Here is a 19171-nt window from a genome sequence, read left to right on the forward strand (position 1 = left end):
CGAGACTCTAAACGAGTCCTTTCGAAAAAACTGTGGTAAATTACGGATGCATCTGATTGATGAAGGGAGTTCCTTCCATCCAATCATCTGATTGAGAGGCAGGCTACCTTGGCTTAGGACAGATTGGTGCGACGATTCAGGCATCAAAGACAAACTGTCAGCAGTGCCAGCCAACCCCTGAGTACCAGCACGCATATATTTACATGCAGAAGCACATATAGCAAAGAGCAATAAAGATTCAAAGCAAACAATGCATTTTCAGAGCCCTTTTTGCAATGAACGTACAGCCCGTATTCCTGTACAAGCAATGCCCAGCGCATCAGTCTTGGGGTTTGATTATATTTGTGGTAAAAGCACCAATGGATGATGATCTGTCAACCCCGAAACAAAGAGAGAAATAAAGCCTCGATACACTTTCAGTGTACCTTACTGAAGTTGGACTTCAAAGCCTCATTCAGGCATTTAGTTCGAGACGGTCTCGTCTCGTCTCAGCCACTCATTTTGCACCCGGATGTGTCCCCTTAAAAAAGAAAAGAAATGCTCAATACCCGTGACGGACAATTCAGGTGGTTGTAGAAACCTTGCCTTTTTAAAATGGTTTTGCATCACAGCACTTTAAGCATGTTGGAATTGAAAGTGTTAGATGAGGCAAACAAATATACAGTATTCCTGACTTTCTTATAAAAAATGATCGCCCCGACAATTTTAAGAAACCGGCACCCGCCTTAATTCCATGTTGAGTTTGATGTAACTCTTCCCAAAGAACATGGAATTGTTAGTTGTTTGAACCATTGCTAAACAGACAAAATGCCTTGTTAATTTTTGTTTCTGATATTTTGGAAATGTTAACAACAACAGACAAGTTCTCCTCACTGAATCTCATTTTGTCTGTAGTACCCGGAGTACTACTTCCTTACCTTCCTTTCAGAGGTGGCACTTAAAGATGCAAAATTAATGAGGTGTCCCAGAAGCGGACACCCCAATGTAAAAATGACAAACATGGATATGCAGCAATGTGTTTTTTACAGGACAACGGTGACATGCAAACCTTGAGTAAATCATGCCCTTCATCGCGCGATTTTACTGAACGTGAACTGCTGCTGACCACATCACTTGAGAAATGTGAAACAGCACTGGGTGATATCATTCACTGACTACCTCTATTGATTGTCACTTAAGGGCCAATTCTCAGAACAATCCTCTTAATACAACTCTCCCCTTAGCTCACTTGTTATTTTGTCATTTTCATGACGTGTCACATCACTCTTGCGTTGACATTATTCCATGATACTTTCCAGAGACCAATAACCTATTCCCATCCCGCCCTGATTGTTTAGTTGTTTCCCTGTGTCCGGGCCAAGCGGTAGAAAATGAAAGAGCGTTGCCTCTTCTCGTGACCATTCTGACGGTTGCTTTCTCTCGAACGTCACAATGCTGCTAAGAAGATTGGTATTATCTTCGATCAACAGATGACTTGTGACAACATCACTGAGCTTGTACAATCTGGTCTGGATCTCATTTGCAACTGGTGGGTTGGGACTTGGGAATCAACTTCCTTGCGTTATCATTTCGCAACTTTATTCTGTTTCTTTTTGTAGTGTCAATTGTTTCATTAATTGTATTGTCAATCATTTCTGCAGCCTCAGTAACACGCTCTCTTGACTTTTCTGGCTTTCTTTTCCTCATTGCGCTTGGAACGTCAACAGACTCATCTTCATTATTCCACTATTCCGCTTCCGATGATTGCCACAGACTTGTTAGAACAGCGCCACCAAGTGCGGCGAGTAAAAAGTACAATGCAGACAAGCACAAGCTTAATGCTGATTTGTGTTAAAATCATTTGTAAACCGCTAAAAATGGACTTTGGTTTAGACATCGGATATGCCCGACTTCTGTGATAGCTGGGAAGCTGTGAATCGTTGCTGCAATCCGAAGTCGGATGTCTGTCAGGTGTTTCTTTGATTTTGACATCCACAACCTCAACGTCTACATAAAGAAAAGCCGCATGGCTTCCAGAGCCGTTTGAAGCCAGGACAAAGTAAATGTCCTTTTTTTTGTAAACGTGCCACTGATGGATTTCAAAGGCTTGTTGTCTTTGGAATAAATAGTGTGAAAAGTCCATTTGCAGATTCATTTGGGTTATTAGTGGGATCAAGCCTTGAATTAGTCCCTTTCAGTTGCCCAGAATGCCTCAAAAAGCACATTGTACCATATTATTAATTGATGCATGTGAATGCAGTTCATTATAATATTCAATTTAAACTTGCTACAGTCATTTTCAAATGCTCATCTTGTACCAGTAGGGACAGTAAAATCTGTTATGAAATAAAAACCTGGCTTGCAGGATGCTATGAATCACACGCTCCTGCCAGCCTCATTCATTTTGCTCGCAGTAATGGGCAATTGAATACATTTCAAACGAATTTAAAGTATTTTACTAATGAGGTGCAGTACTAAGAATGCACGAGGTCCTTTCAAGTGGTTGTCGTCTGACGAGGAAGCATTATTATGATACACGCACAATTATTTGTCCGTTGATCATGTCAATTTTCAGGCCTCAAATCTTCAATCATTCCTACAGACACAATACTGGAGTTGTATTTTCCTCATGATGTTTTATGATGTTTAAGATACCAAATAAACATAAGAGAAAGAAATATATTATTCAATGTCTGAGTGTTTCCATATACTTAGTAAACACCCCATTCATTTTGTTCTATCCTGTAATCCGTCGGTGTGATTGTTGTGCAGTTATATTAACCCCACACCAGGAGTTGACATGTGCTTGTAGCTAAAGGCAGGTGATTAGAGGACCTAATAATAGAAAGTGATCACACAAAAGAATGTGAACAGAGCGATGATGACTGATGACAATAAACTTAAAATCAATCTGCAGTTGTTCTGAAATAATAATCGAACACTAAGCTATGCTATGCTTTTTGCCATGTTTGCCATGTTTCATGTCAATTTCCTGGCCATTATACGATAATTCCATATGTGCCCAGATATAAGCAAATCACACTTGCCATTCTTCGTGTTGGAAAGAAAAAAAGGCCATGTTCAATTTCATCGCTATTATTTTCACTTTCAGCATTGTGCAATTTGACAATTTGATCAATAGCATATTTTGATGACGATTGACTGATTAAATATTCTGTGTGATGTTTAACCACTTGAATCACCAACCAGACACCACAGATGGATTGTTTTATGAACGAGATCACTGATTATTTCATAAATCCCTTCTGGTGGAGAGACTAATAAAAGTCTTTGGGTAAAAAGCAGGCTCTTAAAAATAAGAACATCGTCCAAACGCTGTCTGCCCTATTCATTAATGGCTAATTAGATCAACAAGCAGACATACTTTAACTGCAAATATAACTTCCCATCAGTTAAAAACAAATAAATAAATAAATCCCATTTTGTAATTATTTTCGCCTCTGTCCTAAGTATGAATTAATTTGTGCTGACACTGCAGCAATGAGCATGCTACACCATTGTTTAGAAATGGTCACTACGTACATGCTACATTTGCCTCTCTTATTTTCTCTTGATTTGAGGGGCAACACAAATGAATTCTCACTAATCCATGTGTGCCCTCCTAGGTTATTGACCCACATAATTAGTCAGCAGTAAAAATATCATATTCTGTGTTACTACGTTGTCATTTTAAGTTCTTTGGGGTCCAAAATAATCTTGTAGCATTCTTAACACACTTCAAGCTGAACATCGGGACTTGTACATACATGGACACATAGAGTGGCAAACGTTTAACAAACACCAATGTAATTTGGGTGTGCACACACATTAAAAATACATGTTACAGATTTATTGTGGCACCCCCTCTCCAAAAAAAATAAAAAAAAATAAAATCAATTCCGATGTTCCCGGACACTAACGTGCCAGTACCCAAATGTGGCCAAGTGTAGCAACGGTCCCTTATAGCTGCTTGTAGCTCTAGTTATCTATATTTTTGAATGCTATTTGTTTTTGGAATTTTGGGGTTTACTGCCTTGTACTGAAAAGTGTGCAATATCCCCAAAAAAATGAACAAATATTCTTCTTTACCAGTCTCCATGAAAAACACATGCGAGAAAGCAGTGCAGGAGATAAAATGATTCGATCAGCTGAAGAAAACTCATGGTTGATATAATAAACCATAAATCCAAATGTAAAAACACTTTGAAACATAATTCCTTGTTCGATGTTCCCGTTTCAGGTACATGGCCATCATCCACCCGTTGCAGCAGCGCATGTCATCCACAGAGACCAAGGTCGTGGTAGGAGTGATCTGGGTCTTGGCTCTGCTCTTGGCCTTCCCACAGTACTACTACTCCAACGTAGACCAGCTTCCCGGCCGTGTGGTGTGCTACATTGACTGGCCCGAATACACAATATGTGACTTCAAAAAAATGTGAGTCTATCAAACAGCTATTCAAAGATGCAACATGCATATGAATTAGCAGCTGTGAGAGTAAACGGTTGGTATTCAGAGCAAATTAGCAAATGCAGGATTGAAGCTTTTTGTGCCTCCTAGTTAATAATCTGAAGGCACATCGGATTTGTGTTGAGATTGAGAGTGATATACGCAGATTGGCAGAGAAAATCAAATTTTAGATATGAGGGAAGCCTTTGTCAGCATTCATTTTCCATTGATTAATCCATCTAGTGTTGTTTTTATTTTCGACAAATGGTGGGACACTCTCTGATTCAATGACATTTCAAGTGTCAATGATATAAATCAAACTGACATAAAAGTGAGTGTTTAGTTATTATTAAACCTAAAAACAGGTTAAAAAAAAAAATACAACCAACCACATGAAGCCAAAAATATCAACAAAAGTCTGAATGTGTCTCTCTTCTTGCATCTTATTTTTTAACTGTGATACAAGTAGCGTGTGTCTCTACAAACCAGAGCTACATCTGGGACTGGTCACCAAGCAATTAAAAAACATAACCGACATCAATAAAGAACAAAAATATTTTTTGCAAAGGAGCAATGAATGTAGTTTGTTTATATTTCCATAATTTATCTACTGTGTATGCAGAGGTGGGTCGTAACACCATACTCCACCATTTGACATCATTTAGTCCAACAAAATCAGATTCATCCTTACTGGGCAAGTATGTTCAGATAAGAAAAAGATAAAACCTTTATGTGTCTCACAATGGAGAAATTCCCAAAACACACAATTAATTTGTAGGCATGAGTAAATAAGCGTAGGTTTTAACATGGACTGGAAAGCAGTCACGCTTGGGGCTGACTTCATACTCCCAACATAAAAGTTATTGTTCAATAAACTTTTTCGGCCCAAATAGCTAAGATTGTACTTTAAACAATAAGGGAAACTTGACCTGGACCTGGACTTCAGTCTTTGGGTGGGTGCAAAGAATGCTCTCTCCAAGTGACAAACATAACCATGGTTATATTTTTCCACTTTGTCAGACTCATTTTCATGCATACATTGAAAATGGGCAAAGTAAGCAAATGGCACTCCACCCTTTTCCGACTGAGGGCCGTGGTCTCAGATTTGGAGGTGCTGATTTTCATCCCAACTGCTTCACACTCTGCTGTGAATCACTCTAGTGAGAGTTGGAGATTATGGCTTGAAGACGCCATCAGTTCAGCATCATCTGCAAAAAGCAGAGATGCAATCTGAGGCCACCAAAGCGGACACCCTCAACGCCCGTCATGATTCTGTTTGTGACCAACAGGTGGCACTGTAGTGCTCTCCCTGCAGCTGCACACCTGTTGGTCGTTAGGTAATTGGCCGTTTGTTTGCTACCGTCATGTTTGTCGGCCATGTCGTTGTCATGTTTCTGTTATTGGTAGTTTTTTGCTTCAGTCTTGGGTTTGGTTTTCTACTTTGGATTCTTTTTGTTTTCAGGATTTTGTTTAGGATTTAGTTTTCTGTGTTTTTATCAATACAACTCGTCAAGTTCACCCTGCTCCTCCCTCCTGCCTGCTTTTTGGGGTCCACCACCACCTCGCAACGCGACAACGCCTCAGGCATGCCGAGTAATTTTGTCCAAAAAGGTTATAAACAGAGTCCGTGACAGCCTTGGCGCGGAGTTCAACCCTCACTAGAAACGAATCCGACTTACTGCTGGCAATGCAGACCAAACTCAGACTTTTTTGGTACATGGACCGAACAGCCTGTATTCGGGGCTCAGTACGCCATATTCCCGAAGCACCCCCCACAGAAATCCCCAAGGGAAAAGGTCAAACAGTTTCTCCAAGAGCACAAAACACCCGTAGACTGGTTGGGTGAACCTTTATGTCCCCATTTTTTTCTTCTTCTTCTTCTCCTCCTATTGTTATTATTATTATTATTATAAGCGGAGAGATAGTGGCGGGTAACATGTTGTCTTACTCTGCTACGTTTCACTTAGTGTTCATACATTCTACATTGGCGAAAATATGTGAATGAGAAAAACTTATTGGTACCGGTAATTAGGAATCGGGCTCTATTGAAATATTGTGTGTGTACAGAGAACCGAGCCCCAACTGTTCATGCAATTTGTGAGGCCACTTTGCTTGTCAACCTGGCTGTGGCAGGTTGGGTCCTTGCATGGGGTTCGGCCTCTCAACGCATCAACAGCTAATTAGTCAATCAGCTGTATTCCATCGTTATTGCGATTCACAGATAAATGGCAATTTAGATTCTTCAATGAACTTTATGTGCATGGTTGTGGATGTGAAAGGACACTGACACAAACACAGCATGAATATGCAAACTCCAAACAGGAAGACCATGACTGAAATTCAAACCCCGTAGTTCAAAATACGGACGACGAATCGACCATATGTAACGTTTTTACTAAAAATATCATCATTGAAAGCACTACATATAATTTCTATCCTTTGTTGTTCTGGCTGTCAGTCTAGCTTTTTATAAATTCATTCTCCTCAGGCAACATAGTTCTGCTTTTCACACCTATGTTAGCTCATCGTGTGAACCTTCCTTCAAATCTCCCTTTCATCAAGCGGTTGAAGATGTCTCAAGGTCTGGCTGCAAACAAGAAGTTGTGGTCTGTAGCACCCACACAGAATATGACATGTGTGAAATGTCTAATGCAAAGCCAGTGAAGCACTTCTAATGGCTGCGAGGGCCACTCAAACTGTGGACGCGTACCTACTTTGCCTCGATGTGCTGTGTAAGGTCATCTATAAGGTCGGTGGGTTAATGGAAAAGATGAGCACCAAACAACAACCTCTGGTGCTCATTTGAGAATCACCAAAATTGTTATTTGCACCCCTAATTAATAATTATAATTCAGATTAATGATTTCAAAATTAATAACATCTGTGATATGGTTGTTGCCAAAATTATGAAGAATTATAGTACACAATGCACCCATTCTGTCATCATTCTGGCCATACACTGCTAGGCCAATGGCGAGTGCCTTTGATTATCATGGCAGAGCTATTTTGGGCTGCCTCTTGTGATCTCGACAGTCAGTGTGCAGCTAAGAGCAGTTTGGGTCTTGCTGGCCAGGATGGTGTTCATCCCGTAGCCGACGAGGGTGCGCTGTGGGTGACTGCTTTTGACAAAGAGCAAGCACCCACGTAGACACATTGAATGGACACCTCACCAAGCACAAATATTTGATAAGGGATGAATCTTCGTCCAATTTAGCTGATCATGTCATGTGCAGATAAACTCTGGATGACGCTGATTATTATGTAAATCAGCCCCATTGTTACGTAACAGTGTGGTCAAAGGGCAGGTCTCGCTGACAAGTACATTTTCAGAAACAGCCAGGTTATAAAAGAATGATGTGATGGTGTAATTTCACACTTGAGCAGGTACTCCAGAGGACCAAACATTTATATGAATGAAAATGTCATTTTTCAAAATATCACCACTTCAATGAAGACTAATTGGCAGTGCCATCCGGCAACGTACTAAAAATAAAGGCACGGTAAGGTGTCGCAGAGCAGTGCCTCAAAAGAAAAACATGTGAGCCTTGGACCTGTGTCAGTCCTAATCTCAGTTTCAGCAGATGATTGCATTCTTACTTGGCTTCTGTGTGCTACTGAATGAGTTTCATTAAGGAAAGAAAACCTGAAGCGATCTAATCATGATCAAATGACCTTCTGTCACGCAGTTTATTACGAACTATATTTATATGGAGAAATTGAGCAATTTGTAGAAAAGGAAGGCGATGGCTGAAACACAGAGCTGGGAAGTTGCTACCAGCAGAGCTGTGATAAAAGCAGCACTGCTTTGCACATCATTACATGGGTGTGTGTTCTCTAATATTACTATTTGTGTGAAAGTGCTCATGCTGATTTAACTACCTCCGTATATTGCCTGGTGACGGTAGTGGGATTAGAGAAATACAAGTGAAAGGAAATGCAAAGGTTATGGGGGCGGCAGAACCGGTGAATAAATCACTTCCAAGCTCGCTGCATTCTGTTTTTCGATGACAACCTACTGAAGTTCATCAATCGACAGCATGTGTGCAAGCATGATGAACACCAACATTTGCACAATAATACATTTCCCCAAGCTTCTGTTTCAACATTGCTCATGATGAAAAGATAGGATGTAATTGGTGCGCTAATGTGAGAAATGACAGATTTATTCATTTTATCTTTCCTGCAAAAGACACACATGGTGGGGCTTGGATAGTTCACCAAGTTTGACAAAAGACCAGTTGGCTCTATTTGTGGCAGCATGTGGACATATGATATCTGGAGTAAAGGTCACTTGATAAACCCTAACTGTCAGCAGTAGTGTTAAAGATTGTCACTAAATCATTCTGTAAACCTGTTGAATCTGAAAAATGTGCTTTTTCAAAGAGGTTACCTTTCTGATGCTTATTGTTTATCGGTAAGTGAACAGGAACAGGCAAAACAGATGATGTACACTATATGGGACAAGGAATAATACATTCAAGGGTTGTTGGAATTGTTTACCAGGGCCTCAAGCACAGGTGGCCCCTGGCCTTTTGTATGTGTCCAACGCCTCCTGTCTTCAGCGTCTATTAGCACTGATTTCACTTGTCACTCATGGGCATTTAGGCTCCTTGTGACAGGATATGGTAGGCGCCGTATTTGGTTTTAACCATCATTCATAGCCAGACACTCTCAACTTAACTATATATGTACATATACAGTGCTGTTTAAAATAATAGCAGTGCAATGTGACGAACCAGAATATCCCTGGTTTTTAGTAATTTTTTTATTGTTGCATGCCAGAGAAGTTACCAGTAGGTGCAGTACATTCTCAGAAAACAAACAAGACCCAGCATTCATAATCGGCACGCTCCGAAGGCTGTGCAATTGGGCAAATAGTTCAAAGGGGTGTGTTGCAACCAATCTCTGAGTTCATCTATTTTGGGGAAGAAAAAAAACAAAAACAGAGGTGAATCAGGTGGCGCCTACTTAAGGATGATGAAGCCAGCACAGGTTGAACATGCATTTGAGGAAAATGGGTCGTTCAAGACACTGCTCCGAAGAATGGCGTTCTTTGATTAATGTTCAGTAAACAGGCATTGGTGAGTAAATGAATTTTATTTTACATTTCTTCTTGTCACTTTATTTCGTTAGTATTAAATTAATGGTAACGAAATAAAATGACAAAGATACAAAAATGTATCAAATAAATCTGCTCACCTGCAATTTATAATGGCGCATTGTAGTCACCTTCGTGCACTAAAGTTCGTTCAGTCTCAGCTGCTCAACATCTTCAGTTATTTGCTGTTGTATAGCCTATTCTCCAAATGCAAATGATCTGTTAACTTTATTTTCAAAGAATAGTTTGTTTTGTTATTGTTTGGTTGGTGTCTTATATGCAACTGCGACATTGCGCAATTTATTGGACAGACTTGTTTAAGATCACACAGCGTAATTTGGGTGGCATTTTAATCTGTATTTTTAAATCATTTTTTTTATTTTTGACAATATCTGTAAATTTAGTTTCCTGCTCTTTATGCATACTTGATGGTTTTAAATGCTCCTGAAATTAAGTGCTGCTTGACGAGCCTATACAGGTATTGTGTTAATGTATGTGACGTCACTGAAGGCCTAAGGTTGAAATGCACGGCCCGCCACTGATATATATAATTAATCTTCGTCTCACCCCTCGGGTGGTGTCCGTCCCTCATTCAGCTCGGGTCCTCTACCAGAGGCCAGGAAGCTTGAGGGTTCTGCGCAGTATCCTTGCTGTTCCCAGCACTGCACATTTCTGGACTGAGATGTCCGATGTTGTTCCCGGGATCTGTTGCAACCACTCATCTAGTTTGGGGGTCACTGCCCCGAGTGCTCCGACCACCCCAGGCACGACTGTCACCTTTACCTTCCAGGCTCTCTCCAGCTACTCTTTGAGCCCTTGGTATTTCTCGAGTTTCTCGTGTTCCTTCTTTCTGATGTTTCCATCACTTGGGACCGCTACATCCACTACATCGGCTTTCCTCTGCCCTTTATCTATGATCACTATATCTGGTTGGTTCGCCATTACCATCTTGTCAGTCTGGATCTGGAAGTCTCACAGGATCTTCGCTCTGTCATTCTCCACCACCTTCGGAGGTGTTTCCCATTTTGACCTTGGGGATTCCAGTCCATACTCCGCACAGATGTTTCGGTAGACTATGCCAGCCACCTGGTTATGGCGTTCCATGTAGGCTTTCCCTGCCAGCATCTTACACCCTGCAGTTATGTGTTGGATCGTCTCGGGTGCCTCTTTGGACAACCTACACCTTGGGTCTTGTCTGGTGTGGTATATCTGGGCCTCAATGGCTCTGTTGCTCAGGGCCTGCTCCTGAGCAGCCACGATGAGTGCCTCTGTACTGTCTTTCAGGCCAGCCCTCTCTAGCCACTGGTAGAACTTCTTGAGATCAGCCACTTCAGTTATGGTCCGGTGGTACATCCCGTGTAGTGTTTTGTTAATACAATTTGTCAAGTTCACCCTGGTGCTCCCTCATGCCTGCTTTTTGGGGGTCTCTAGCACCGTTTGTGACAATGTGAACCATTCAAGGGCGCTACCCCTAAAACCCACCTGGTGCTGCAAACGAGCTAACAGAATACTGTGATCCACCGTATAAAATGCTGCAATTAAATCCAACAAAACCAGACACACATAATCTCCAGTGTCATATGCCAGGAAGATGTCATTAAAAACTCATAACAGGGCTGACTCTGTGCCATTCATCATCTTAAAACCCTAACCAGAAGACCTCCATCACGTCGTGTTCATCCAAGAAAGATTTTAACTGCATGTGCACCACTTTTTTCAAGAATTTTGAAAAGACAGACAGAAAAAGGCAGCTTGGAAAGGGTCTGGGAAATTGAACTGCACTAAATGACAGACGGCTGTTAATAATGGCCAAGACCGATTTACCAATACTTGGGAGAACCTCAAGAAATGTGGAGGAACAGGGGAACCAGATGCCATATTCTGGCAAACCACATCCTATGAAAACATCATGGAAACAACTTCAAAAGAATTTAACACCATTGAACATGGGACCCAGACAGCAGGGTCAATTGTCGTGTTTGAAACAAGAGTCATAGCTGTAGAAACCATATCAATGAAAAACTGCAGGAATCGATTGCACATTTCAGGGCAGAAGTGAGCAAATAGGCGGAGGGGTTTAAAGTACAAAATACTTTTAAATATGACACACTTAGCCTGATTCAGGTTTGATAAATAATCTCTTTTGACCTCTTACTGTGATCTGGTAGTTACACCAGCAGTCTTTTCAGGTTTGACAAGAGACCTACAGATTGTCTTTCTTCCACATTAAACTAAGGCTCAGGTCTAGGTTTTGACTGCAGTGTTTAACGGAGACATCTGACAGGTAGGGGTCTGATAGCAGACCGAATGGAGTGTGGATCCCACAAATGCAGAGTCAGATAAATGGCGATGACAAAAAGGTTTATTAAGGAAAAGCGAGGGACCGACAAAGTATTCAACAAAAGGTGCTGTCAAAACAGGGAGCCAGAGAAATCGAACGAGAACACAAAGCACTTGCCAATTGCGAGGATAGAATGATTTTCGAGAACATAAAACAAATAGAGGCTAGCATAATAAACGAAACCAAGTGTGATACCAAGACTAAACAAATACTCACAAACCCGAACGACTATGACGAGGAGGGCGACTAGAAGCATGAACGAGACAAAAAGCACATGGGCAAAGCGGTGAACAAGAGCAATAGTCCGACGAAGGAGACAGGTGGTCGGTGTCTTAAGTAGGCAGCACAGATTGCCTGATCCAGCACAGGTGCACCGCTGGAAGGTGACGCCCCACAATCCAGCTGGTGCTGAAACACTCAAACAAAACAAAGACAAAGCAAACCATGAAAACATCGAATCAAGTATAGCACGGCAGGATGAGTGGAACCAATAGTTGAGTTCATCTGTGTTTTAAGAGGAAATGGAAAGCATATTAAAGGCATCAGAGCGGCGGTTGCGCTCCGTAGCGGCAGATTTAACAGCAGCAAAAAAAGACGACATCAAACAAAGATGTCACGTGATCGGAAATCACAACGTCCAAGACTTTCAAGTTTGACACCGGTAGACACTCAGTAAGAATTTGGTATAAAAGTATGTCCTTGTTCATGTGTCAGGCTAGTCACATATAGCACAAAATTAAAGGAATCAAGACTGCGGAAGAGGAGATGATCATGCTTGAGCCAGATTTTCGGGAAAAGAAGATCATTCAAAAAGTCATTATATTTAGGAGGACGGTAAATGATGGCGCAGAGCAGAGGGACAAGACGAAAGTTGCTTCAAAGCTGGTGATTGATGTGGTGAATATACACTGTTTGGATTTTAAATTGTTTTCAAAAATATTCACCGTTCCTCCACCACAGACTGAAGGCTTATCTCGCTTTTTTTATTCCCCTGCGATTAAAAAATGCCATTCAAAAGCTGCACAGTGTGGCATTTTAACAGCTTTTCGCTGGTGCTAGTCGTAGTTCGCAGTTGTTTTGTTTTTTGTTCAGCAGAGGGCAGCAATGTGGGAAGCAACTATAACACGTCACCATCCCCGAATGCATTGTACTGTACAAAAACATGGCAACGTATATACAAATAAAATGTCGATGAAAGGTATATTACTTTCGAAAATCTTATATGATACAAACAAACAACAAGTTCTACAGAGCAAACGGGTCATGACAGTCAGGGTTCCTTTTGAATACATTTCAACTCAATTTTTTTTTCTGCAATGAGGAATGTGCTGATATTGAATAAAACCACTTGAAAGGAGATATAAAATGGAATCGCGGAATATTCTGAGACAGGCTGTTGTGACCAATAATTGAACTGCCTCCCACCCTCGAGACTTGAGAGGTCTGATTGTAATATACTGCCTCGAACCCGCTCCAATTAGCAATCTTCTGAGATGAAGGTAAAATTGACTGTTATTAACTGCTATTTGTAACTACCAATGTACCCATTTTAAAAACATGCTTCTGGGTTCTTACTGATAGTGTCGCTAATAATTTCTAAATTGGGTTTGTGACATAAGTATTCAAGCTGCTATTGTACTTAGAGTTGTGCTCATAAATTTACTGGATGCAAACTTATGAGCACAACTGGATGTCAATCGTCGATTTTTCAAGGGCCTCACACATGTATTGAACAGTAGCCTTTGTAACCTCTTGAGGTCAGCTGTAGAAAGGAAATTGGGGCTCTGCATGTCTACTTTGGAGGTTATTAATAGGGCCTGTTTTTGATATCCAACACTGTGACCTCAAATAACCGTGTGTGTGGGTGTGTGTGTGTGTGTGTGTGTGTGTGCGCGCATTTCCATGTGCACTTGTGTGTGAGTGTTTGTGCTTTTTGCGAATGCACCTGTGTGTGTGTGTGTGTGTGTGTGTGTGTGTGTGTGTGTGTGTGCGTGTGTGTGTGTGTGTGTGTGTGTGTGTGTGTGCGTGTGCAAATATTGACTTTTTTGAATTTGATGCCTGCAACAGATTCCAAAAGAGCTGGGACAGGGGCATGTTTACCACTGTGTTATGTCACCCATCCTCTAAACAACACTTAATAACTAAGTGTTTAGGAACTGAGGACACCAATTGTTGAAGCTCAGGAGGTGGAATGATTTCACATTCTTGCTTGACACACATCTTCATCTATGTGTAAAAATGCTCCACCTTGAATCCCAAAATGTGTCAATTGTACAGTACCTCCATGGTCAGCTACTAAAAAGTCACTTCTGGTAACCCTCGTGGTGGCTAACTTCACCCACACTACCTGACGCTTCCAATAAGTTCTGAAACCTGCTCGGAATGAGTAATTGCAGCCTATTTCTTCATCAAACTAGTTGACCACTTGCCAAAAGTAATGTGTATGTTTTACAAAACATATTAGAAATGAGAATATGAATTTGAACAGACTCTGAAAAATCTTTGGAATTTGACCTTTAAATGACTTGTCTTTTCCGTGTAGTCAATTGAATATAGCTTGAAATGGATCTGCAAATCATTGTATGCAAATCATTGTATTCTATTTTTATTTACGTTTTACACACAACATCCCAACTTCAATGGACTTGGTTTTGTAGTTTGTGAGCTGGTTCTGGTTTGTACCAGGAGAGTTTACCTCAAGACTCTCTGAAGTTCCATTTTGATGCATGTGTAATAGTTGATAATTATTTTTGAGGAGTAGAGCATGAGCAGCCTTAGCAACATGTTTACAGTACCTTGATTGGCCCGCTGGTGCAATAAGGTTCGATTCTAAACACAAACATAACTTTTTTAAAGGCCAGATTTCACTGAGTGGCGAATGCTTGTGAACGGAGCAGATTTTGGGTTTCATCAGGCCTTGTCGCAAACATATTCGCAAACGGTTTTACTTCTCGCAAACAGTTTTTTCTTGACGCAAGGAACATGTTGAAAATTCCCCTGTGAATCAATTTTCTCGCACACAATGGCACATGTTGCAAATATGAACTGAAATGTTGTACTTGGTGGTCTACGAGAGCAAATTAACTGCCACCACATATAGATGGCCATGACCACAGTGTTATTTGAGTATTTTTATTTTCTTCAAGATTCAAGTGGTGAATGACCCTGAAGAATGAACTCATACACAAGTCTGAAGGGACTATCGAGCATGCTTGTGCACTTTGGCACACAAGACCAAATGGTCCCTTGTTGAATCGCTGCCTTGACTTGCTTCAAAATGGTTGACCCGTGACACCCTCGTACGGCTGAGTGATAGCCATTATTCTTGCTTTAAACATCTAGCATGTCAAAAGAAATGCACCTAAAAAAAAGAATCAGTGTCATGTTTTAGAAAGACGGTGTGTGCAAAAAGAGCACATACTGTATACTGTGCAGTGCATAGACACGCTGATAAACTCATAGCTTGAGCAACTCCATTTGTGTGATTTGATTCCCATTAAACTGGTCTTTCTGCAAAATCTAGGAGGCAGGAGAAGCATTGTTTTATTTATCCTCGCTTTTTTTTTTTTTATCAGTGAGCTCAACAACAACTCAATTATGGAAAATGATCGCAGTCACAAAATATTTAAACAGCCATACATGCATTCTGAATATACGCTTCAATTTTTCTCCACACTGACTATCATTTAGCGTTAAAAATGGACTGATTGGTAAGTAGCTGTGGCACCCAAAGCTGACTGGAGGTTTGTTCATATCCCAAAATATAATGCACTTGTTGCCAAACATTGGAAGCATGCTTTCATGTTTGGATGAGAGACAGCGCAGCAGCCCCACAGTGTGTAATTTTTCTGTGGCTGTGTGGTATGCGCTGACCAAGGTATTATTGATTCGGCTTGCGTGACAGTAAGGCAACATAGTGCAACTTTTCTGTCGTAAAGCCTCATCCATCAGTCAAAGTAGGGTCTGTAGGGCCCCCCTCCAACCCCTGAAGGAGTTGACTGTCATTCTCTTTGTACAAGGTCATACTTCAGTCAATCTTGCTTCAAAATAGATGACAGTCCTGGTATTTATAGAAATTGTGTTTGTTTTTTTTGCTGCAGTCTGACCTGTTGGACTAACATCACAAATACCGTATCGGCCCGAATATAAGACGGCCCTGATGATAAGACGACCCCCTCTTTTTCAAGACTCAAGTTTGAAAAAAGACTTTTTGAACACCAAATTAATTTTTATTCAGAAAATAATTACAGAATATCTGAAACAAATGATTATAATAATCTACTGTATTTGAGAGAAAAAATGTTATTTTGCCTCATTCAAATCTTAATATCTGAACATTTAAATATGTAAACTAAAGTGCAATCACATTCGTAAATGAATGGCTTCTGGTTTTTGAAATGTAAATGACATCATAACTTCTCCCCGCGACCCTAGTGAGGATCAAGCGGTTCGGAAAATGGATGGATGGATCATAACTTCTCCTCAGCTGCCGGTTAACCCGGTCCATCTTCGACCCACTTTTCTCCAGATTGTCGCGACGTTTCTCCATTTTCTGTTATCTCTTCTATTATTTTCTTCTCTTTTCTTTCTTACCGCTATTTTTTTTCTTCTTCGTGCTCCCGCTATTTTTATTTTTATTCTTCGTGACAGGGGTTCGCTTTGGCCTCAGGAGTCAAGTTCAGCATTCGCTTCAATGATATCTGGCGCCATCTAGTGTAGTGAATGGGTATAATGTCTAGACCCTGAATATAAGACGACCCCCACTTTTTCGTTCTTATTTCAATGCAAAAAATATATATTCGGGCCAATACTGTCATAATAATTTAGTGGAAATCCCAATTATCACAATTTTTTATAGTAACATAAAATAGTAGTAATACAGCCCACACTTTGGCTGGCTCAGTCACCGGGGACAGAAAGAGTCATGGAAGAAGACTTGGAACAGGTCAAGAAATACCCGTCATGTTGACATTACGCAAATTAAAAGTGAATGCGCCACCTTTGTTTCTTTGTTTATCTGGATGAGGACCCGGAACTACATACACACGTATTTTAAAAAAAAAAAAGCGTTCCTCACAAAAAAGGTTGCATTGTATCACAGTCATTGCGATCTAACTTTGTTTTTCATTTACCAGCGATTCTTCATTTGTCAGTCATTTGTTCTACATTCATGTCACAGTTTGAACAATACATTATTTAACATAGTGAGCCGCAACAGGTTTTGGACCATATTATCAATCATATGACCATATGGACAAATCCCCTCTTAACACACCTTACAAGGATAATCTCACAAGACAGTCTTATAAAACATAAGATTTCCGGGGGTTTGGTCAGGAAGGGGCAAAATTGCGCCAAAAACAAATAGAGGCAATGGCCTTTTTGTATACCCGACCTAAGACAAAGACAAGAGTGATATTTTTAATAGTGGTGGGATTTTATTAAAATAATCTAGCTCTCTCGATTCGATGATGACAGTTCTTTGTGCTTTCGGTCCTCCACGTGCCTGTGCACGGAATGGCTCTTCAGACAAATCCTCGATTTGCAAACAACTACAGTGGGGGCAGGGAAACTGTATGGGGTAAGATGCCTTTTCATTAAATTCTAATCTCCTTGTCGCTTCAAAGTTGTCTTGTGCCTCGTTAGCTACGCAGTGCCATGCTGGCCTCTCCATATGCCTGGAATCAGATAGAGCACATGGGGTTCTAATGTGGAAGACCTATTGAGCAGGCTGCTAAAGTGTTCTCTCCATCCTGTATTGATGCTGCTCTTTGCCTTCAACAGAGCTGATCTGTCAGCAGTCAGGCCACGGTATGCTGGCCAGTATGTGGCATGGCAGGGCCATAAACTTTCTTTATGGTGCTGAAGAACATCTTAGAGTTCTGCATGTCGGCATATCTATGCGCCGTGTCGGCCTCATTCACCTACCACTCATTCCGCATCATTTGCAGCGCTGCTTGGACCTGCTTCTGGAGCACTCCAAGCAATCACACCTGGGCGTGTAGGAGGAATTTTTCTGTCACTCAACAAAGGCCTTCTGTGTGTCTTAATGTTCTGATCATTCTCGTCAAACGAGTCCTGGTGTAATGATTTCCTCGGGCCAATGGTGGTTTTTGCTGACTCCGCACTACTGGTTTGAATTGTTCCTAATTTTGTGTTGGGTGTAGAGTTGGCCGCCCAGATCCTCTGCAAACTTGCTTTGTCATTGAAGTTGTTCAGGTGTGGCGAGTGTGAATGCCGATTTCTGAATTTCTGCGTCTTGCGGTTTGTTGGCGCGATATGCATGGATGAAATGGATCTGACTACAGGGTGGTATGTCCAACAGTCAGACTCTGATGGCAGATAGCAAAGTCGATCGTCATTCCTGTTGTTTGGTACTCACTTTCACGTCGGAACATTGTATTTGTTATACTGAGGTGGTTTTCAGCACAGAATCTCAAAAGCATCGAGCTGTTGGAGTTTATTTTTCAAGTGCCGTGTAACTCCTCCATACCAAGATCTGCATCTGAATCAATATCTGCTTCAACTGTGGCATTGAAATCGTCGAGCAGGATGAGTTTTTCTTTGAAGGGAGTGTTCTTTACAAGGGTGCTAAGCTCCTTGAAGAAGTGTGCCTCACTGTTGGTGAGAGTTGGGGCTTACATGGAAATGATGGTAGCATACAGAGGAAGGTTGACTGGAAATCAAGGTTTCATTAGTCTTTCATTCATTTACCTTGGTAAATCTAGAAGTTGCTTGAGGATTGATTACTTCCATCAACAGTCCTCAAGGAGTCTCTCTTCATCGTTGACTCTTGAGAAGAAGGTCTCGCCAACTTTAAGCTCTTTTACTGAGACCTTTTTCTGCTAGCCTGGTCTTGCTGAAGGTATCTGGGTGAGGGTGAGTAAGTGCTGTTTGAAAGAGGGTGATTGGTCACCTGGGGAAATCCCTCACTCTACTGTTGTCCCTGGGACAGGTAACTTATATCTTAAGTTTCGTCTACAATTGCCAGTGGTCGCCTTCACTTGTTCCCTCACTCCTTCTCCATGGCTACTGAAACTATTGTTGGTTTTTTTGATGCACATGGGCAATCCCGCTCTTTTGGCCTCACCATGGATCTGGTGGTATGACAAAAACGGCATCCCAACCCTGGACTACTTAGGCAGTAGGGCATAACCATTGTATCTAAAATGCTTTGCTGTGCCCTCAGCAATCCACAACACTCGTTCTTACAATTACAGTTCCTGGTATGCTAGGGTAGAGGATGTGAGACTAGATCGGCTGTCCCCAATGCCTCAAACCGTTGAACCCGGGTTTGGCTTCTGCA

General features: G+C 41.2%; 1 protein-coding gene across 1 annotated transcript in view; it reads left to right on the forward strand.

Annotated features, from left to right (window-relative positions):
- The window catches only part of tacr1a (tachykinin receptor 1a), a 48006-nt gene that overhangs the window by 15462 nt on the left and 13373 nt on the right, over nucleotides 1-19171 (forward strand). Inside the window, exon 2 of the mRNA XM_086111010.1 lies at nucleotides 4220-4414. Within this exon, the coding sequence (XP_085967136.1) occupies nucleotides 4220-4414 (195 nt within the window). The remainder of the gene's footprint in view (nucleotides 1-4219; nucleotides 4415-19171) is intronic.

The sequence above is a fragment of the Hippocampus guttulatus genome, chromosome 5 (assembly GCF_054856545.1).
Source record: "Hippocampus guttulatus isolate MCC_2025c chromosome 5, RoL_Hgut_1.0, whole genome shotgun sequence".
NCBI classification, from domain to species: domain Eukaryota; kingdom Metazoa; phylum Chordata; class Actinopteri; order Syngnathiformes; family Syngnathidae; genus Hippocampus; species Hippocampus guttulatus.